This window comes from Terrapene carolina, unplaced genomic scaffold (genome assembly GCF_002925995.2).
Source record: "Terrapene carolina triunguis isolate 2854851 unplaced genomic scaffold, T_m_triunguis-2.0 Scaffold53, whole genome shotgun sequence".
Taxonomy (NCBI): Eukaryota; Metazoa; Chordata; order Testudines; family Emydidae; genus Terrapene; species Terrapene triunguis.
Genome location: NW_020664404.1, coordinates 8,447,759 through 8,469,160, shown reverse-complemented (window position 1 = coordinate 8,469,160; position 21,402 = coordinate 8,447,759). Strand labels below are relative to the sequence as shown.

At 49.5% G+C, this 21,402-nt stretch overlaps 2 protein-coding genes across 2 annotated transcripts in view; one reads left to right on the top strand and one right to left on the bottom strand.

Annotated features, from left to right (window-relative positions):
* The first annotated feature begins 379 nt into the window (after nucleotides 1-379).
* CCAR2 (cell cycle and apoptosis regulator 2) lies at nucleotides 380-9,217 on the top strand. Its single transcript, XM_024197257.3, has 21 exons — nucleotides 380-471; nucleotides 932-1,047; nucleotides 2,240-2,331; nucleotides 2,925-3,016; nucleotides 3,595-3,709; nucleotides 3,921-4,047; nucleotides 4,466-4,562; nucleotides 4,721-4,837; nucleotides 4,955-5,189; nucleotides 5,275-5,388; nucleotides 5,475-5,638; nucleotides 6,321-6,504; nucleotides 6,589-6,813; nucleotides 6,910-7,110; nucleotides 7,192-7,369; nucleotides 7,451-7,530; nucleotides 7,618-7,767; nucleotides 7,857-7,965; nucleotides 8,053-8,250; nucleotides 8,341-8,546; nucleotides 8,658-9,217. The coding sequence occupies exons 2-21, from the start codon at nucleotides 981-983 to the stop codon at nucleotides 8,706-8,708; spliced, it is 2,802 nt and encodes a 933-aa protein (XP_024053025.2). The 5' UTR covers nucleotides 380-471; nucleotides 932-980; the 3' UTR covers nucleotides 8,709-9,217.
* Nucleotides 9,218-9,305: 88 nt separating this feature from the next.
* Nucleotides 9,306-21,402, bottom strand: part of BIN3 (bridging integrator 3) — a 55,354-nt gene continuing 43,257 nt past the window's right edge. Inside the window, exons 7-9 of the mRNA XM_024197260.3 lie at nucleotides 16,883-17,024; nucleotides 14,057-14,191; nucleotides 9,306-9,643 (exon numbers count right to left, since the gene is read on the bottom strand). Of these exons, the coding sequence (XP_024053028.2) occupies nucleotides 9,497-9,643; nucleotides 14,057-14,191; nucleotides 16,883-17,024 (424 nt within the window). The 3' untranslated portion in view covers nucleotides 9,306-9,496. The remainder of the gene's footprint in view (nucleotides 9,644-14,056; nucleotides 14,192-16,882; nucleotides 17,025-21,402) is intronic.

The window sequence follows — 21,402 nt, the reverse complement described above, 5'->3', positions numbered from 1 at the left end:
TTTGCCTGCAGGGGGCAGTATTGCCTCCAGCGTGGAGGGCTGTCGCTCCAGTGTCAGGGGGGTAGCACCAGGATGTCATCTAACAAAGTGATGCATAACTGTGATGTCACTGGGATAGTATGATGTCACACTACACGCTGTTATCCCTGTGCCCAGGTTCAGGCAACTCCCCCACGCCTCCAAAACATGCTATGTGGGGGGGGGAGGGGGAAGCGGGCTGCATCCCCTGACCTCCCTGCCACACTTCCGGTCAGGGCAGTCCCTCTTCCGTTAAGGGATTATGTAACTTCCGGTTAGCGCCTCCGTTTGCCGCTCCGGGCAGCAACACTGCCGGTGGTGCGGCGGTTCTCGGTCCCTTCCGGTTGAGCCGGGGCGGGCGAAAGCGGGCTTCCGGTGAAGCGTTTCCGGGTCCCTTTGTCCCAGGTGTCGCGGGTCCTGTATGTCCCGGACCTGCTCCGCCTCCGTCTGCAGGTGGGTTCCGGTTCCGGTCTCGGGTGCTCTTCCCCCGTCGCAGCTACGCGGGGTGTGAGGGGGGTGGCAGCGTCTCCCCCCTAATCTGGAGGGTGAGGGGAGCAGTGTCCATCTCCGCCCCGGTACGGCGCCTCCGCTCTCTCTCTCCCCCCCGGGCTGGGGGCAGTGCCCGGTCCCAACGCTCCCCGGGGTGGCCTCTGTCCCGTCTCTCCCGGGCTGGGCAGTTCCGCCTCTTGCGCCCTGGCTCAGGGAGCGGGCCCGGCCTAGGGGAGGCGGGGTGTGCGCTCGGGGGCGGGGGGAGCCGGTTTCAAGGACTGTTGCTGGCTGGGGGTTGTCCTGCTCCTGAATTCATCTAGCACGTGTCTGGCCCGGAGAGCGCTCCGCTGGGGGTCTGGGCTCGCCCTGCTCTTGGCAAGGGGGGGCAGATTTGTGATGCAGCCTTTGTCTCTCTCTCTCCTAGGCAAGGCGAAGCTACTGCCTAGAGAAGACGAACAACCGGAGCACCCGAAATGGCCCAGTTCAAGCGTCAGAAGCCTCTGCGAGCTGGCAACCTGCAGGGAGCGAGGCCATTCTCAGGTCAGCTAGCCCGACACCTGGGGATGTTTTCTGCAGACTTAAGTAGTAGCCCAGCCTAATTGTAAATGGCCCAAGTGATGAGGCTTCCCTCACTTTTCCTGGGAAACCTGGAGTCAAGTATTTAATCAGAGTGAGAGCCAGGACTCCTGAGTTCTCTTCCTAGGTACTACCACTGACTCACTTAAGAATTATCCATATTTTATTTATGGATAATAAGGTTGTCTCACAGCCCAGAGCCCCGGACTTCCAAGAGCTAAGCAGATCAAAGCAAACATATCTATCACATTGAGGAGATTTAAACTTCAAGAGTCCTGTGGCACCTTATAGACTAACAGACGTATTGGAGCATGAGCATACCCACTTCGTCGGAAGACTCCTTATAATAAATGGAAAGGGAGGTGGTTTTTTGGTTGTGGTTTTTTTTTTTTTCTGTTTTAAAAATTAAATAGGCATTGTATTGTTTTTAAAATAATTATGAAGGACAAGTTTAAGCTTTGTTGTAATGTGCACTGTTTGCCTGGACTTCTCAAGACCTGAATGGTTGTGTAGGAGGAACTCTTTGAGTTGGCTTTTTAAATACCTTCATGCTGTTTCACATCTGATATTTCTTGATGAAACATAGGAGCCTTGGTTTATAACAGGATTATTCAAAGTGATACAAGCTACGAAAGTGAGATCTTGGAAGCTTGTTGCCGTTTTCATAATGCAATAAAAATATTGTAATGATAAATAGTGTGTGATAAGCATGTCATAAAAACAAATTTTATATTTCCAAGTGAGACGACATTTTAATGAAAGGGGTTCACAGGTTGTTAAAGATGCAGTGGTTCCCAATTAGGAGATGCATGCTGGATAGAGGCAGCATCTTCCCTCCCAACTCCCCACAGTTTGGTATGCTAAGGGTAGGAGTTTCCCAGGGCATTGCTTCTGGAAAACTCTGGTAGCTCCAGTGAGTCAATCTGGTTCTCTGGCTGTTAGGCATCTGGAAAAGTGGACTGCTAATTACAGGTCGGTGTCTCTCCTGCTTGCCCCCCTGTAATCTGGGCTGGACCGGTTGGTACTGAATGGCTCAGATTGGAGCTACTTTTGAGTTGATTCCACAAGGTGTCTCTTTCCTGCTGGGCATGGAACTGTCTACATCCCCTTAGAAGGTCAAAAACAAAGAGCTTTTTCCCCCCCTCTTCCATTCTAGGGACACACCCAACCTCCTTATTGGGACCTCCACCTGGCCTGTTAAACCCTCCTGTCTCAGCAGATCTTATCCAGAATGCACGGCACCTGCAGGTATGTTGGGGACAATCCTTCCCTCAGCCCCAGCTGCTTCAGGAAGCTGGTGTTTCATCAAGGTCTCTCACTTCCTGGAGAGACCAACCTAGAGTTTCTGTCTCCATGCCAACGTATTCTTAACCCTCCAAGTACTAAGTCACTTCTGATCACAGCCCAGCCCCCTGCATGTGGCTGCAGGAATTTCCCTTTAGAGTCTCCTCAGTCTCTGACTGTACATAATGCACCAAATGAAAGTGAAATCCAAAGGGGTCTGTATGGGGCCAGCTCATCCCACTGAGCCACAGGGGGCTAGATGGTGGTGACAGAGCACTTGACTACAGTGTTCCTCAGTCCTGGGGATAGTAGGGGCTGCCCAGAGCTGATACTGGCTGTGTGTGTGAGAGAGTAAAGTGATTTGTGCATGGAATGTGAGCACGACTGTCTGTATGAATATGTATTGTCTGTTGACTGCAGTGTGTGGTGGGATGTGCACACAGGTGGTGACTGAGCATAATGGCAGCAATTGTGTGTTTTGCCTGGTGCTGATGCGTGAGCCCCCACTTTGCCCTGCTGGGATGATGATGTGAACCCGCTGGTCCTTTGCCTTGCAGGTGGGTGAGAAGCAGCGAGTGTTTACCGGCATTGTCACCAGCCTGCATGACTACTTTGGGGTGGTGGATGAAGAGGTCTTCTTCCAATTGAGGTAAGGCGAGTGTTGTACTTAAAGTACTGCACAGGATCTTTTCAGGGGGAATAAGGCAAAACGCCACATTTATTAGTAATACATGTATTAATTAACATTGTATCATATGCATACAATATATATTACACTCACGCACTCACATACCTATATACACACACACAAGCACACTCTGTCTTGTTGTTGTTACCAATTAGTTGCTCCCCTTAACTGCACTGGCCAGGTGAGTTAGATGGGGGAGGGGTGGAGCCGGGCTTCTGCGGATCTGGATCGATGCTCCGATGTTGACAAGACGAGACCCGGGGTCCTCTGCAAGACACCTCAAATTTATAGCAGCTTCCCTCTTATGCAAATCTGTACCTGTGTCCATTGGTCCTTTGTGCTGCTTCCTTCTGGGTGTTGTCCCAATGCTGCAAAGAGGGTGTTTCCAAAAGAAGGTGCTGGCTTCTAACCCCCGAGGCCATCAGTATGTCTCCTCATCTCAAGAGCCTTGAAGAGCAGAGGGGGACTAAAGTCAGGACGCCTGGGCTCTGGTGTGAAATGATAACGGCAGTGCCTTGTTGCTCTGTGTTTTGTGACAGTGTTGTGAAGGGCCGGTTACCACAGATAGGTGAGAAAGTGCTGGTGAAAGCTGTCTACAATCCAAGCCAATCGGTGCCCTGGAATGCCATGAAAGTCCAGACATTGTCCAATCAGGTATCACTTAAAGCCCTTATAATTCTCTCCATGTTAGCGATGGGTGAGGCTGATCCCTGTGAGCCTATGCCCTGCTGTTCCCCTTTCTCCAACCCTGCAGAGGTTGGGGTGCAGTGCTTCATCTTGAGGCAGCTGCTGCAAGCTGGGAGGCTCTAGGCCTGGGTGGGGAACAAGTTCTTGGCCTGAATATGACATGCCTTTCATTCTATAGCCCCTCCTGAAGGCCCCCACCCCTCTCCTGCATGTGGCATCCTTAGGACAGAAACAAGGCATCCTGGGAGCCCAACCTCAGCTGCTGTTCCAGCCTCACCGGATCCCTCCTCTGTTTCCCCAGAAACGTGAGTACTGACGGCTAATGCGGGGGAGACTTAGAGCACTGGAGCTACAGGGATTGCTGGGATGATCCACCTGTCTTAGTGGCAAGGGTCCTGTGGACATTTTGGTCTTGCCTCTTAGCAATGACACCCTTCCCATCCTGTTGGCAACTGGTTCTGGTAGCATTGGGTAAGAAGTCTGGAATAAGCCCCAATCCTCATGAGACCAGAGGAAAGTTTATGTGCACCAGCCTCTTCTTGACATAGGCTGGTGGAAACAAAGTTGATTGCCTCCAGACATGGGTTGTGGGAGCCCTGGGATGACACCTCCTGGAGCGAGGGTGGGGGAAGCCAATGTAGTAATAACAAGCCTTAGTTAGTCCAGACAGGGATTGGATTTTTGGAGTGGCTTAGAAATAAGATTGTGTATTTGTTTCCCTAGCAATGAGCCTCTTCCAGTCATCCCCTTCGCTCCACCTGGGCCACCTTGGGAGATACCCTGGTCGGGGCCCAAAGGGCAGGCAGGACTCAGGCAGATGGTAAGGACTGTGGAAAGTGTGTCCCTATAAGCTCCAAAGGGGACCGTATAGAACCTTTGGAAAGAGTCTGGATATCTGATGATTGTGTTCCCCCACCCTTGAGGTAGCTGCATCAAGGTTTCAGTGCGTAATTCCTGTGCACATTGTGCTGGTTACAGGGACGACTTTGATTCGAAGAAGCGGAAACAGAAAGGTGGCGAACCGTGGGGAGTGAAAAAGCCACGCCATGATCCGCCACAGTACCGGGTCTACTTTGCACGCTATGCTGTGGACAGGTGAGAGCCCGGAGCACTAATAGGGACACCCGGCCAGCTGGGATTCCACTGTTTGAGGGGCTGCGACTGGCTCTGTGTGTCTGCTGCTAGCCCTAGTTTCTCTCTGCCTGGCTCCAGCCCCTTCTGCGACGCCATGGAAATCCTGAGACGCTACTGCAGCATCCAGTTGCCCAGGGAGTTCTATGAAGTCCGCCTGTGCTGGCTGGACACATTCCCGCTCACCCAGCCACTGACCCTGAGGCACCCCAGCCGCATCCTGGTGGCTGACCCTGCGGAGGAGGTGCCCGAGACAGAGGAGGATGCCACCCAGGATGTTGTGCTGGAGGACACAGATCCTGCATTCAGTGCCAAGGTGAGGGAGTCAGGGCAATGGGGTCCCATGTGTCCAGGTTTATAGGGGTATCTGTGCCAGTCTGACCATGTTGCTGTCCCCACAGGTGATGCTGCTGTCTTCCCCAGGCCTAGAGGAGTTGTATCGCCATTGCTTGTTATATATTGAAGAGCCCAGCGAGCAGAAGGAGAGTGCAGAGCACCCCACAAAGCAAATAAAGGTGAGGCTGCTGTTAATCTGTAGGGAGGAGCAGGAATTCCCTCCTTTACAGAGGATTATTGGGCTTCACAACTTCTCCTTCCCTAGTTCCTGCTGGGGAGGAAAGAGGATGAAGCTGTGCTGATTGGAGGGGAGTGGTCGCCTTCTCTGGATGGCCCGGAGCCGGACGCTGATCCCATGGTTCTGGTTCGCACAGCCATTCGCTGCACCAAGGCCCAGACTGGCCTGGACCTGAGCGCGTGCACTAAGTGGTGAGTGTTACCCTCCCCCATAAGAATAGGTATATTAATTGTCTTGAGAGATGAGAAGACCAAAATATAGCATCATCCACCAGGGTGGATTTGATTTAATCATGGTTTTCTACATAAAAGTGCATTGTTATTTCATATACCAAAGGTAATTGATGCAGATAGATAGTTCACCTCCCAATGACTTCATAAATGTCTCCAGTTCAACAGGTTAATCATTCTCTTGCCATGCTGTATTAGGAGGAGAACATCACCAGACAGACATGTTGTTTCAGTTCACTAAAACAACATGAATAGGATTGGGTCCCTAATTAATCCCTATTCCATGAGGAGAGATCTTTGAGCTATAAAAATGGCCTGCTCAGATCCATGTAGATCTGGGCTGGGACTTTGGGTGCATTGGTTTGGCTGATTACATTATGGCTATATATAGAATTTCTGCAGTGGGTAACCGTGGCAACTGATTTTTATTTTGCTTAAACCTGGTCTCACATGTGACTTGGTTGGTTAGTAACAGCTAAGGGAAGATGGAGGCCCTCTGTCTTTAGCATTGGTGGGGTGGACCAAACAGCAAGTGCAAGAGACTTGGTTTGGGTGGGAGTCATGGTCTGTTGCTGTCTTCAGAGTGATCTAGCAGTGACAGGTTTTATTCCCTGACCCTCTCTCCCCCCCCCATATGCTCCAGGTTCCGTTTTGCTGAGTTTAGATATCTGCGTCAGGGAGACCCGTCACAGAGGGAGACAGTGGTGATCTTCCTGCCAGATGTCTGGAGCTGCATGCCGCCTCTGGAGGAGTGGGAGGCCCTGTGCCAGCAGAAAGCAGAGAAGGCCCCTCTGCCACCCCCCTCACCGGAGGAGAAAGCAGAGATGGTGAGACTGGGCTGTCATAAAGCCAAGAGCAAAAGGTCTTATCACTCACTTTAGTAAAGATCTCTCTGTAATGCTTTTAAATAGGACGTGGAGATCCCAGATGCAGCCCCTGCCCAGGAAATGGAGGCCAGTGCACAGGACGTGGATGCCACCAATGCTGTTGCTGAGCCAGCTCCAACTCCCCCCCTGGAACCTGCCATCATCGCTCACCCCAAACCAGCAATGCAGGGTGGGCAGCCGAGCTGCTCCAACATCTCGCTCTGCACCCTGCTGGAGTACAGGAGACGGAGGGAAAAGCTTTCATTTGAGGTAGGCTCTAAGGGAGCTGCCCTGCATGATGGCACCTAGAGTTGCTTGGAGCGCTGCACTTAAAATTCTCTCTGCCCCTCTTTCCCTCTCCCCAAGGTGGCGGTGGTGGCAGAGCTTTTCCAGGAGATGCTGCAGCGAGATTTTGGCTACAAGCTTTACAAGGCGCTGCTGGCTCTGCCAGCGAAGGAAGAGCCATCAGAGGCAAAGAACCTGGAGTCAGAGAAGCCAGCTGAGCATGAGAGAGTGCAGAAGGAAGAGGCCCAGGAGGAGGCAACCAGTGAGCAGGAGCCTGTGCAGGTGTGTCCCCGCTACACTCCTTTCCCCAGGGTCTCAGCTGAGACTACAGAGCACTTCTGACTTTCTCCTGCCTGTTCACAGACCCATCAGGAGGAGGTAGGGGCAGAGCAGAAGCCAGCATGCAGTGAGGGTCCCAAGGTGGCCAAAGAGGATGAGAAGGCCAGCAAAGTGGAGCCTAAAGACTCAACTGATGAGCTGTGCATGCTGAGCCTAGAGGATGACCTCCTGCTGCTGCGAGATGATGAGGAGGAGGACTTTGGTAGGTCTGGTGCACGGCGTGGGTGGCACGTGCATCTAGGTGGGCTGTGCAGACAACTTGCCTTGTTTGTGTCCCCTGCAGGTGTCAAGTTAGATGATGCGGAGGTGAGATCCATTGCTTCCAACCAGTCAGAGATGGAGTTCTCATCGCTCCAGGACCTGGTCAGTAAGCCACCGCAACCCAGACTGACTAGTCTTAAGGAGGGTGGGGGAAATAGGGCTGCCCTGAACCAATGGTTTGTTCCTTAGCAGCCCAAGGAGCTGGACCCAAGTGCTGTGCTGCCCCTGGATGCTCTCCTGGCCTTTATCTACTTCGATTTGAATTTCTGTGGCTACCTGCACAGAAGAGACCTGGAGAAGATCCTCATGACACTGGGGTTACATCTTTGCAAAGAGCAGGTGAGCACCAGCTTGTGGCTGACCCTCGGGGGGCACTCCATTGTGCAAGTTACTGTGCTAATGAGTGGTGTGTGCTGATTTGTTGACAGGTGAAGCAGCTTGTGAACAGAGTAGTGACTCAGTACGTGTGCCAGTACCGGAGCCTGCACTACAACCGCCAGGACAGTGCTGACCACGTCCCCGAGGAAGGGCTCTTGGGTAAGTAGTTAGTTATTGGACACGTGGGCCATAGCAACAGGTGCCCAGAGGCTAAAGTCACCACTAGGTTGGTTGCTCTTGTTTCAGGAAACCTCTCTTTGCTGCCTGTCTCAAACTCTGTGGCTGAGGTTTCTACTCAGCCCAAGGCAGTGGTGGAGCAGGGGGACCTGATCTCCCACAATGGGACTGTCCTCAATGTGGGGAAGCTGCTGGAGAAGGCAGAGCAGACTGAGAGTAGCCGCCTGTACCTGGAGAGCAAAATCCACACTCTGGAGGTCAAGCTGGGTGAGCCAGTGCACTGCTGGGGTGGTGACAGAGTATATGCGGGCCCACCAGGGAGTCATAGTGGGGGCTGAATGTGTTCTCTGCCCACAGAGGAAGCCCAGACCCGTTACTCAGCGACAGAGTCATCAAACAAGGTGCTGACCACTGAGCTGCAGGCTGTACAGAAGCAGCTGGCTGATATGGAGGAGCAGGTGAAATCAGCAGAGAGGCAGAAATCCCACTTCCAAAGGCTGCTGCAGGAGAACAAAAAGCGCCTTGTTCCACTGCAGCTGGAGATCCAGAAGATCATTGAGAAGGTATCATTCTATGCTGTCTCCTCTTGCATTTGATGGGGGGGGTGGGCGCGCCTTTCTGAAGAGAATGGGCAGGGCCTGCCGGCTTATGCCTGCTGTCCTTCTCTCTTCCAGACTAATAACTGCTTAGAGAAGAAGGAGGAGGAACCATCATCTAGCAACTGACGCCTGTGGATCCCTGAAGCTGTAGTGTGCCAGGAGAGAGCAGAGTCTGTGCCCTGTCATGAGCATAGACTAAATGGCAAGGTCAGTGAGGGGCATAGATGCTGAGGAACTAAGAACCCTTTCACTGCCTGAGGGAGACTTGAGCTGGATTCCCATTATGGGGGAACAGGACAGTGTTTTCACAGCCTAGTGTGTGCCAGTGACAGCCAAAGTTGTCAAAAAAAGGCCTTTGCTAATTGTCTGGTAAGTGATGGCTGTGAGCGCTACTGCCCATGCCTCCCCTTTACAATAAACACATAAGGGTCTTAAGATGAAGGTCTGCCATCTGCACTTTGTGGTGCTTTAGACAACAAAACAAATGTGGTAACAACTTGTATTTAATGGGAAAAGTTTAAAAAAAATCTCTTCTTCACTTGTCTGTGGCTATTTTTGTCTCTTGTTTTCCCACTGAGATGACTTTGTATAATTTTTTTTTAATTCTTAATAAATAGTTGTGTGCTACAGGAAAACCATGTGTACATTGTTGTTTGCAGTTAAAACAGGGCATCTTTAGGCCCATTGCATGAGGTAGCAAGAGTAGTCTGATAATGGTTTCTCTTGTGCAGCTATTACTCTTTCCCCACCACACATCAAAAGTTGTACCTTGTCTTATAAGGAGTTCAAAGCTGGAGAGCAGCAGGCAGCTGTGCACAGGTTAAAACCTAGAGTCAGTCAGGAGATTTCCACCCTGTTCTTGTCATCAGGCAGCAGCAGCCCTTAAGAAGGCTCCCCCAGCATGGGTGGGGAGGTCAGTCGTCAGCCACAATGGACAGGGCCCGCAGCTCGCTCAGCTTGGCTTCGTTCTCTTTCTCCCTCTGCTCATCTGTGAGGCCTGGCTCATCAATCTGCTCTGTCAGGTCTCTGAAGATCTTGTGCATTTCAGTGTAGTACACAACCTGGGGAGAGAAGTGAGAAGTTAACTATGTTCCACCCCACTTACAAATAACAGGGTCCAAAGAATCTCCCTTATGCTTTACTGTCCTGTTCCAGGTGGTCTCAGCCTAGCCACAGGGGGGGTGTCTCCAGTCAGACTGATCTCACCAGCTGAAGTCAGATACACACGCCATCACCATGGAGACAGACTCTCCCCCAGCACGCCGAAGAGCCTGTTTGTTTTGGCAGGAAGGAGGGTGGCTGCTGCTGGGGACGCAAAATTCTATTAATATCTTTGATGTGGTGCGGCTGGGGAAGGGGGCTGGTCCCCTGCCCTGCCTCTGGAGTGGTGGGAGGCTGAGAATCCTCACTCCAGCATGCCCTATGAGCCTTTATGATGTAAACCATATAGTCCATTGAGTCAACTACAAAGATTACATGAGGAAAGCGCTGCAGGTTTTCCTACCCCCCCCCCCCCCCCCCCAAGGTGAGATCTCCTCCTCAAGATTCTGCTATGCACACAAATCCACGAGGGGGCTCCACACTCCAACTAGAGGATCCAAGTGATGCCCCATTAATGAAGACTACGGTATAGCCCTCCTCAAACACTCTTTATCTAAAACAATGTCCCCATTATGCACACGGCGAACTCTTTTCCTCCACCAGTGTGTGTCTCTAGCAGGTGGTTCTGAGGAGACAGAACCATCAGCTCATGGTACATAGGCCACCAGCTAAAATACAGGCATGCGCACATTCACTAGAGGGCGCTCTGATCCTTTTATGAAAATTGTCATTGAAAAATAGCAATGTTGGCAACTTGCATGCAGGCCTAGTTAATGCAATGGGAATGGGAATTCTGCAGCGAGAAAGGAAAGCAGCCTTGGCAGACTAGCATTTAAAGGGACCACACAACAAACAGGACCTGGCAGAGTGAGAGAGGGAACTATGGTCCTGATCCTACAGAGCCCTGGCGCCAAAGTATCTAGCACCCATCGCTAATGTCTCACTGCTTTCAGTCAGGCTATATTTATGTAGGTCCTACACAAAACAAGATTTTTTTTGGCGCCTTCTGCTGGCTGAGGCACTATTCAGTGCTAGAATGTCACCGGGGGGGGGCGTGTCGCATTGTCCAGAGACGCTGATGGGAACCCAAATGCCTGGCACCCAGGCCCTGGTGGGGCTAGTTAGGTCCAAACCATAAAGCTACTTTTCTGGAGCTCTTTTAGGGTGGGCCAGAGGGCACAGATCTTTCCCTTCTCTCTGGGTTTGACTCAGGAGAGGGGAGGAATCCTCTGTGAGTAAGAGCAGTGCTCCCTATTCAGAGCTCTGCAGCCACAGGTCCCTATTGTAAATTACCCTGCAGGGTGTGTCCCGTCAGCAGCTCAGCTGGGGTCTAGTTTCATTCAGAAAACGGTGGCGTCTGCCCCTGTGTCAGCTGTGCCCTCCCCGGTCTCTAGAACGATCGCTACTATTCCATAGATACCCGTAGATAAGAACTAAAATAGACATTCCACTGAGTAACTCGAAACCCTGCAAAGATAAATAAACTCAATGAGGCACGGAAGGAGAGATAACCCGAAAAGAACGCCAGCAGGATGAATGGGCCGGCTGAACAGCCCATTACCATTCACGTGCCTTTGAGCACGAGCCCATGCCCATTTGGCACGGAAACAGGGTCAGGAAAAGGGACGCTCTCGCCAGCCCATGGCTCCCGTTGGAGGAAAACAGTTCAGTGGTCACAGCTGTGAGTCAGGACTCCTGGCTCCTATTCCTGGCTCAGCACTGACTCATTAAGTTACCTTGGGCAAGTCAGATTACCGATCTGCAAAATGGGGAAACACTGCTCACCTCCTGCATGTGTCTGAAGTGCTTTGAGAGGTGGGTGCTATGGAAGGGCCAAGTAACCCTACCAAGCGTGGCCACGAATGACTCAGTCAGAACTGCTACTAACCCTCCACCCCCGCCCCAGCCAAGGGAGTGACTGTCGGTGAGAACCCAGGGACAGTCCCAGATTTCTTTACAACTCCCTCTGCCCCTTTGTCTGTTATTCCTTCATCGTGGGGCAGGGAGGAAGGGAATAAATCACCCCTCCAAGCAACCTCAGGGGAAAGGGACAAGAGAAAAAAGCGTGTGAGCACTAGACAACTGAGGAATCTTTGCACAGACCCATGTATTAATGGCTTCTGGAGAAGGGAAAGATCTGCTAGGTCCTGCAGTCCCAGCCAAAGCAAGCTTGGGAACATGCAACTGCATGCTCCTCAGTGCCTGCCCAGCCAGCACTGTCACTAGATTGCCAACACCGATGCGCAGCAGGAACCAACAGCTTAGTCTTGACTTTCAACCTGGGCCATCCCGGAGCCCCTCTACCATGGACTTACGCTCAGGGGGATGTGGAGCAGGACTGACACCTCACTCCCCTCCAAATGTGAATGGAAAAGCCCTCTTTCCTCCTCCCCACCCAGCTCCCAAGAAGCATCGAACCCAGCAGAGGTGGACCAGAGTTGGCTCTAGCTTCGTGGGCAAGAGCAATTGGCAAACAAAAAATTCTCAAGGAAAGGGTTCTAGCAGAGGGTCTTGCAAGCAAGCCCATGTCAGAGTCACAGACAGACACACGCAGCAAAGGGACAGGCCGTGGCTCCTGTGGGGCAGGGCACACAAGTGCCAGCACAGGAGCAACCTGGCTTTGTGTTGGGCACCTCGAAAGAAGTTTCCAAATTGTTTCATGCCGGGATCACATGTTCTTGAGGTGGGGGAGGGAAAGGGAAGGCACAGGTACCGTTTGGTTTCATATAGCTGTATAAGGACTTTCATCCCTCAGCGCGCATCATGGAGCACAGGCACCCAACACCACGCAAATGCAGTCACCTTAAGAGCAGAGGGCAGCAGCCAACTGGCACACAGCACAACAGGAGTAAGGAGAGGTGATTCTGAACTGGTTTTATTTACACCTTCTTCCAGTCCCCTTAATGGTCTCTTCTGGCCTTAAAATCGATGGCAGAGAGAAGACTGGCAGCAAACGCAACCAACAGGAGAGAGTGGGAAGGTGTACCTTACGGCAGGCCTTCCCCGCATTTAACTCACACCTTCCTCCAGATCTGTGTAAGTTACACCAATTTCGCTTTCCCAAAGCACTGGTAAGTGGGTGTAGCTAGGTCTAGGGGAGTGTGAACACGGCAGTCTAAGTTACACCACCTTACTCATCACCCCGACTGATGCCTGGTGTGCGTTCATCCTGCCAATCAGCCACGCTTGTCTCTCCTATCTGGAGTCACACCTTGTGAACTTGTACGCCTGCTCAGAAAGGAAAGAGGTTTGCTCTGCCCCATCAGGCTGGCCAGCTCCATGGGGAAAAGCTTCTGCACAGAGGAAACCTAGGATGCTTCTCACCTTTCTCATTCCCTCTCTCCACAAGAGGAGGACCCCGCAAGTTTGGGCAAAGGTTTACAGCCCTTCCTCATAAGGAAGGTGGGGGGGAAAGGACCTTGTCCAGAGGGGCTCACATGAACAAGTCCCTGAATCAAACTGCATCATATTCTTTTGGACACTGATCACACGAATCCCCTGGGGAAGGGGTAGGATTTGAGTTGACATTCCAGCCCCCAAAAACTAATCTACATTACAGCCTGCCCTGCACCGTGTCCCTACACAGGCACCAAAACTGAGATTCCCATTCTCTATCACTTGTGCCAACGGAGAGATTGGGCAGCGGAAAACACAAAACCCTTGAGGATTATGATAGATGTGTAAAAAGCCACCAGCTACTCGGGGTTTTTCTGGGGGATTTTCTCAGCGCACTTCAGCCAGGACCTGCAGCACCTCATAATATTCCAGTTGTGACACCTCTCCTAGTTATGCTGATGCCCATCAGTCATGACCTGTAGCATCCATCAGCTATGTAGAAAACAAGGACTGGAGACTAGGCAGTGACTTAATACCTTATCCTTTACGATCACCGCTCAGGACCCCAAATGCAGAGGGCCAGGGTATTCAGATCAACGGACCACCCAGCCTCACAATCTCACCTGTTTTTTTGGGGGGGGGGGAGGGGGGCGCTCTGCTCATTAACTCGAATGGGACTGGAGGATGGGGCCCTAAATAAACATCATGAATGTTTTGCTCAGGACCTTCTGCTGAAGCAAAGCACCAGATCCGGGCAACACTTTCTGTGACTTCCTTTCCCCACGTTCATACATCCCAGCATTTTAAGGGATTATTGCAAACCCCAGGAGAGATGTAGCACACAGACAGAGAAGTCGATGGGATCAATATCTATTCAACTAGATGGTGCGTTAGTCTCAGGGACTCATATGCTGGTGAGATCAACCATTCACCTAAATAGCATCTGAAAGAGTCTGTGCTCCAGAGCAGGCGCACAAGCTCATGGACATTGACATGAGGGCAGCCAGGGCAGGGGGAGGTTTCACTATGGGTCTCACCTGAGCACGGATCAATGATTCAAAGCTGGGCTCGAAGTAGTCGATGCGGCTGCTGTAGAACTTGGGCATCTCCTCCAAAAGCTGCTTGTTTTTGGCTTCAAAGTCCTCCTTCACTGGCCTCAGCTCCTCACGGGCCTGGGGAATGAGAGAGGGGGTTGCTCAGCTGCCTTAAAAATCCCCCTTTCCAAAACAAACCGATGTATGAACTTCCAGGAAGCTGGCTTAGGACAGTGGTTTTTCACACTAGGGCCCAAGAACATCTAGCGATTTCGATAAGGGAACATTCTGAGGACCAACCTGTGGGTTTGGGGGATGATGACTGAATCTCTCCCGTAAAGGTCACTGAAAGGCAGTAAGGACTTTAGCACCTCAGTGGCAAACTCCTTGTATCTGCCACATGCACAACTCGACTCAGTGAGTGGGCACCAAACATTAAGAGCTTTCCTTAGCCAGTCTCCTCTATGTGGTACTATAAATATGCATCAAAGTTGCTTTTCTATGAGCAGCAAGGTACAGATGACCTGCTGGGAGGCATAATAAAATCGTTCCTTCTCCTGCCTCTCAAAGAGAAATGAAGACTATACACCGGGGCCCTCAAAAAAGCCTGTGGTCTGAAACCAAACAGAGCTCTACAGAGCAAACCCGGAATGTGACACGAGATCCTCTAACTAGCAGCTCTAGGACAATGTTAGCAAGCACCATAGTTTATCTGTCGACTGCAGCCCTGTGGTCAGGTGGTGTCTCACTAGGACATTGGCAGATTTCTCTCTCGCTGGGATAACTGAAAAGTTCTGAAGGACCCTACAGCCCACGCCATACTAGGGGCCCATGCCGGTGCTATGACCCCATATTCAGAGAGGGGGCGTGACTTGGCCAGCAAAGCAACTTTGCTATGCTGCTGGAAATAAAGGTGAGTAGGGGAGACTCCAAGCTGAGCTAAGGCTTGGCTCTCAGACCTGCTAGCGCCGCTGGGCTGATGCCGAGACTCTGATGGTTTTCTGTCTGCCTTCAGGGTTTGCTCCCCTAACCTTATGCCCTCGGAGAATTTGCTGGGTCAACCCCAGGGGAGTCTCTTCTGTCTTTGCACTTTGCCTGTGACCTTCAGTTTGGAGAGTCCTATTGGCGATCTTTAAACAGAAGCGTGGGGAGAAAGGGAAATGTCTTTCAGAAGGTGTGGAAAAGGGCAGGAGGGGGTGGGTGCTGAAACATTAGACAAGTTCAAGTCTGCCACTTAATCCTGGTGCAATTCCAAAGGGAGGGGGTGTGGGCTAGCAGTGAGATTCCACATGCTGGCCCTGCTCTGGCGGTGTCTAATCCTATGGACAGATTGGTGTTAAGACAGGTTCCGGGCCTTTGTTGGGAAAGCACGCTAGAGATATGGAGCAGACATAACTTCCGGCTAGTAAGGTCTTAAAATGACACCAGGCTCGAAAGGGGCAAATGCATTGTCTGACACCAATCCAGCTACTCAAACTGAGGCTGAGAGTGTTCCAACTCACGGGAAAGGAGGGTTAATTCAGGAAGCTTCCTGCATCCAAAAATTGAGGGCTTGGGTAAACAGCTCTAAAAGGCCCAAAGTATATTTTAGGCCAGATGGAAATACCTTATGAGACTACGCTAACTCCCTACCAAATATCTGGATCTCTCTTGAATAGCCTGGCTTTAGGTCCTCTCCAAGAGCAGCTCTGGCTATCCCAGGTGTCCAAGCTCAGACTTTTGATTATTTATTTCAGATTTTCATGGGGGAAAAAATTAGATCATACCAGAAGTTCATTAGGAAAAAAATAAAACCGACTTAATCACCAGGACAAAAGAACTCCCATTTTTCCAGCCATAGCTTTAGTCACTGAGGCTGAGCAGTATAAGCTGCTTACTATGAAGTCTGAATTCTCTTTTGTTAATGCTGATAGGGCTGTTCTTTAACACAATACTTAATTTGGTGGGGAAAGTGATCAAAACGGTGTGTTCTTTCACTCTGATGAAGGCGACTATTCCTTAGAGGTTTCAAGCGAATGTTTTGTAGAAATGACAGATTTTGCTGGGAATGCCGGTGAAGATTTAGTAAAAACAAAACCCAAAACCCAACAACTTTGCTCGAATTTCAGAAAGACGTAAGAATTTGGTGAGGTTTCATGTTAACCAGTTATTGCAATTTTGTGAGACTAAGCTTTGTATCAGGTGGTAAATGTGTAGAATTTTATGATTTTTTTTATAGCTGTTTAGTCAAATTCTGAAGTTCAGGGGAATGCTGTCTCCTAATGTGCTCTTACAGTTATCTCCAGTTCTTGTGGGCTTTAGTTTGGAAAGGACGTTCTGTTTGGTCTCAGACTGAGTGCTCTTAATTTACCAAGCGTTGCGCATGTCAATTTAATATTAAAAAAATAATGGCACATTGCCCCGAAACCCTGAATAAATTAGCCTACACTTTAGGGAATTTAGATACAGAACTTAGGAAAGACAAAAGATCATTCAGTCCATTTCCTTGCTGAGGCAGGGTTGTACCCAAGTGTACATTTACAAGGGATTTCCCCTGTCTAGTTTTAAATGTCCCAAGCAATGGTGTTCCGATCATTTCCCTTGTCAGTCTATTCCATAGCTTAATAGATCTTCGATGCCTAGATTTTCTCTGTCTTAATTTCATCACACTATTCCCAGTTACTGTGCTAAATAACTTGGCGCTTACACTTTTCAACAATACTTGGCATGTCAGGATGAAACATGCGTAAGGGAAATTGTAGTGTGTCACCCTGCACACAGGGGGTGCCCTAACATTCTCTCCAGAGCTTTTCAACCCCAGCAGTAAGCACCCGTCTCCCAGCTCTGTACCTGGTGTAGCTTGGCAAGGATGGGGCCGGTCTTCTCCTTCTCTTCATATTTTTCCACCTTGGACTGCAGCCGCTTGTAGTCTTGCAGAGTCTGCTCACGTCTCTTCACTGCCATGTTCAGGCTGGGGAACACGCTGCTGAATCTGCAGGGGTTCAAAGAATAAAACCCCGTGGATGCTGTGGCCTGGCTGGACTCATCTTAGAGACATATCTGCTTGGCCAAACTCCCAGCTAAAAGCCTGTTAATTCAAGGTGCTCAGGCAGAATTCTCTATGACACTAGGAGTGGGCGTTAGCACCTGTCCTTAGATTACTGGTAGGGCAGAGGCAGGGGCGGGGTGAGTGCCCTTATGGCCCGATCCAACCCCCAATTACTTTAATAGGAATCGGATCAGGTCCATAATCTGCACGAGTCTTTCCACACAAGACACGAGGTTACACTACAGACCATATTGATCCTCTTGGAGCTTCCAGCAGATGCATCGTGGGTCCTATGGCTTTAGTGTCTAAAATGTATTTCAAGTTAACGGCCTGCAAACATCTATAAGATGCCAACATTAAGTAGGGAGAGGAATTCTATGGGGAGTTGCAAGGGGTCTGACTAGAAGGAAGGGAACGGTATTGGACAACTGGAAATGTAGGCTGAACATCAGTAAACATTTCTTAACAGTGAAAGCTACAAGATCTGGCATAGCCTCCCAAGGAATGGGGTGGAAGCTCCAGAGCTCAGGATATTTAAAATTAGACAGGGAAAAATGTCAGTATGGAACATTTTTGCACTGGCCGCTGGGCTGGGTACGAACGAATGTCTATGACGCTATGAAAGAGACAGGGGAAGGAGAAAGATAAGAACTGCTGGCCCAGCAATGAGCAGAATGGTTCAGCAACACGTAGCTGTCCCTTCTCTCGTCGACTGGAAACTGGGCTCTCCTTAGCTAAGTGACTGCTATTAACACAGCCCAAGAAGGGAGATCCCTAATACTAAGGGAGACAGAGACAGCCCACAGCATTTCCCTGAGGGAAGAGAAAAGCATGAACAAAGGCCTGGGGCCACAAGGGAGCAAGTCCTGAGGGATCCCAGTGGCCCTGGCACTGCCTTGCAGTTTCTTCACTGCTTTGAAAGATTATATGAGCCACATGTTGCTCTTAAACCAGGACATGGGATCATTAGCCAGTCTTCCTGGGACACAAGCACTAGTTCATGACCGAGGAGGAGGAGGGTTGCCAAGACAAAAAGAGGAACAGGAAAGAAACCACAGGGAATTCAGAAATTTTCTCTCCCCTGACTTGTGCTGGCTAGCACCCAGGCCACAATCCTGTGAGGTGCTGAGAATCTCCAATGATTCCACAGGAGTGAAACATCTTGCAGGATTAGGCTGCAATTGATGAAACAAAAAGAAACCCTGATCCCCTCTTTTGTGCATGTGGAAGAGCTCCATTTTGCTACTTCCTAATGTGAACAATAATTTGCTTACACCTATCCTACTTCCTGCACAGAGCATGGAAAAACAATGGGGGTTTGTCTAGGTGCTCAATACTCACCAAAACATTGGTTATGAAAAAGATATTCCCGGCAGCTTTTGTGGCATTTCCCACTAGAGTGAGTGTGATGCAATCCACACTCCCAACACCCCCTCATCTCTCTGTCCCCTGAGTCCTTTTGCTAACATGAACCCTGCACTGTGTGGATTTAAAGACACACCACTCCTTTTACTGGGCTGATCTTAACTCTTTAATTACAAATGGACTGCCCTGCTTTCCCTTTCCGAAAGGGACACGGTCAACTTAGTTTAGATCCAGAATTTAGAATCTGTTAATCAAAACAAGGAGTGAAACAAAACCTAGTCCAAATAGAAATGTGTGAGACTGAACTAACTAATGTTTGTAAAATGCCTGGAGTCCCAGCTGATGGACGGTGCTATTAAAAGGGAAAGTTAGTATTACGATCATTATTTTGTTAATATAAATTAGGCAGTGGCCTGCAACAACAAGGGAGTGGATCCAAGAAGGCCCTTTCCAGTCTTATGTTCCCATGTCAAAGTGTTTTTTTTAATTAATTTATTTATTTTATTTAAACATACATCAACTACTTAAAATCTAGTCAATTTCACACACCTCCTTAGAAGTAGTTAAGAGGCCCCACATTTGTCTCCCAGCCCTCCTTCGGAGACTGGTGATTTTACAGTCATATTTTCCTATTTTTTAAAATGTTTTTTCTCTCCTGCTACTGCTGTGTTACAGAGCCACACAACAACGTGGGAAGCTGGCTGTCTACACAAGGGGGGAATAAAGAAACTGACCCTACACAAAGTGCTGTTAAACACATAAAGCACACAAACTGACAGAGGAGAGAAAAATACTGTTCCCCCACTCATCTTATTAATTTCTAATCACCCAAGGTGGTATTTGCAACAACACCAGCTTCAAACAACAACGTTCAGACAGAGGGTGAAAGTTTTAAGTGGATGGTGGCTCTTTAAATATTGTCCTGCCTAGTTGTGAACCCAATGACAACAAACTTGTGCTAGTGTCTAAGAATTAAAAAGGGACGGTGACTTGCTGTGAAATTAATCGGGTCTAGTTTCACTGTCCTGACCAAGTGAGTTGCAAAACATAAGGAAATAGCAGTGACAGGAAGTAAATGAGACTGTGAACATTTTTCAGGATTAATAATCTACAGTATTAATATAAGGCAAGGGAATTTTTAACTCTGAATTTCCCTTATCAGTGTCTCTTTAACACTGAGTTTCAGCTAACACTGTGCACCATCTCTCTTATCATTACCACATTTGTTCTGCAAAAATTTAGTACCTGGTTTACCTCTCACATATAATAGATCGAATTCTAAGCATTTTGTGAACCTGACTCCTCTATAGTCCATCTAAAATGCTACTGCCACAACCATCTCTAGCCCATGGCTTCACCATGACACGTCCTCTGTATGAGGCACTTGGCTGGATCAACATTGTACTGAAGAGCAAATTCACACATCTTGCCCTTAAGGTTTTAGCTCAGACAGCCCCTGCCTACGACTTGAACTTTATCTCCTTTCATATTCCCTCCCAACCTCCCTGATTTTACCAGTGATGCCAATCTCGGGATCCTCCTCCGACAGCTGATTCCTCACCTTCTTCCATGCTGCTCCTTACATTTGGCACCCCCTCCCTGAGTCTGTTGACCAAGCCATGTCACTTGCACGATTTAAATCCCTCCTGAAGGCTCACTTCTGCTACCTCACTTAGGCAAAGTAAGGGGAAATAAAACGAATTATTGGCAACGCCAGGCTGTGCCTATGCCTTATTGAGTTGCTTCATCTTCTGATCACTGTCACCTTTCTCCTTCCTCACCTCCTTCCCCTTATAGCCCTGACTCTATCCAAAACCATAGGTGTAATTTGACTTCTATATTTGGGGGGGCAGCTCCAGTCAGGCCAATGTGGCTGCGCATAGGAGGGGCGGGGGGAGGGAAGAGAAATTTCGTGGCTGCCCAAGGCTTGCAGGTTTTTGGGGGGGGGGGAACATCCCCCTGTCCCTCCCCAAACTACGCCTGTGCCCAAAAATCTCCCTTACTTCTGCTCCTCAGTGCCAACCCACATTTAATTTAATATCAGCCGCCTTTGGGTCAGCTGTCAACTGAGTTAAGGAGATCTCCTCCTACACTCGGAGACATCCCTTGCTTTTCATCTGTCCCCTTGGCTGCTTTCACCATTGGAGAGAGGCAGTGAGGTTTATTAGTCTGGGAGTCACTGTTGTAATCCTGGCTCTAACACTCATTCCCTTTGACAAGTCCCAACTGCCCCGTCTCAGCTTTCCCCATCTATAAGATAAGGGTAAAGATTCAGATCTCCGGTTTTAGGCTAAACTTGATGAAATCGCTCTGAAACAATAGCACGAGAACAGGTTTTTTATAATGTAGACACACACAAAAATACCCAACAGGTTCAAATTTTGAAGCATTGAAAACTGCTGATGGGCCCCCAAAAGCTCCTGTGTTTTGTAAAGCAATCTGAAGGTGACTACAACCTGGGTAGAAAGTTGAAGTCTCCCCACCCCCGCCCCTCTCCTATTGTCACAGACTGTCCGGATGTGCTGTTAAGCCATAGCCTAGTCATTGTAAGTCCTACCAGCAGCACATCCAGGATGGGAGCTCTGTGCCCCAGACTGAAGGAGTAGTAGCACCATGCTATCAAAATTCATATTGCCCACAGCAATGGAGCCAGGAGCCAACAATTATGCAGGCTACAGGAATATTCATATTAGCACCAATGTTTTGTGAATTAAGAAATGTCTTAATGAACATTTAAGTAAGAAACCAACAGAGAATATTGCTGAAAGTGACAGAAGAGGCAGCCAACTAGGAGATGGAGGAAAGACCCACAGTTGACCATATTAAGCTAGTTTACAGAACTGAAATGAAGCTTTGTGGTAAAAATGAAACCACCCTCCCTCCTAACTTTCAGTGGACTTCAATCATGCACACAAATGGCTGACTGTCAGAGAACGTGCTCCTATGAAACTGGCCT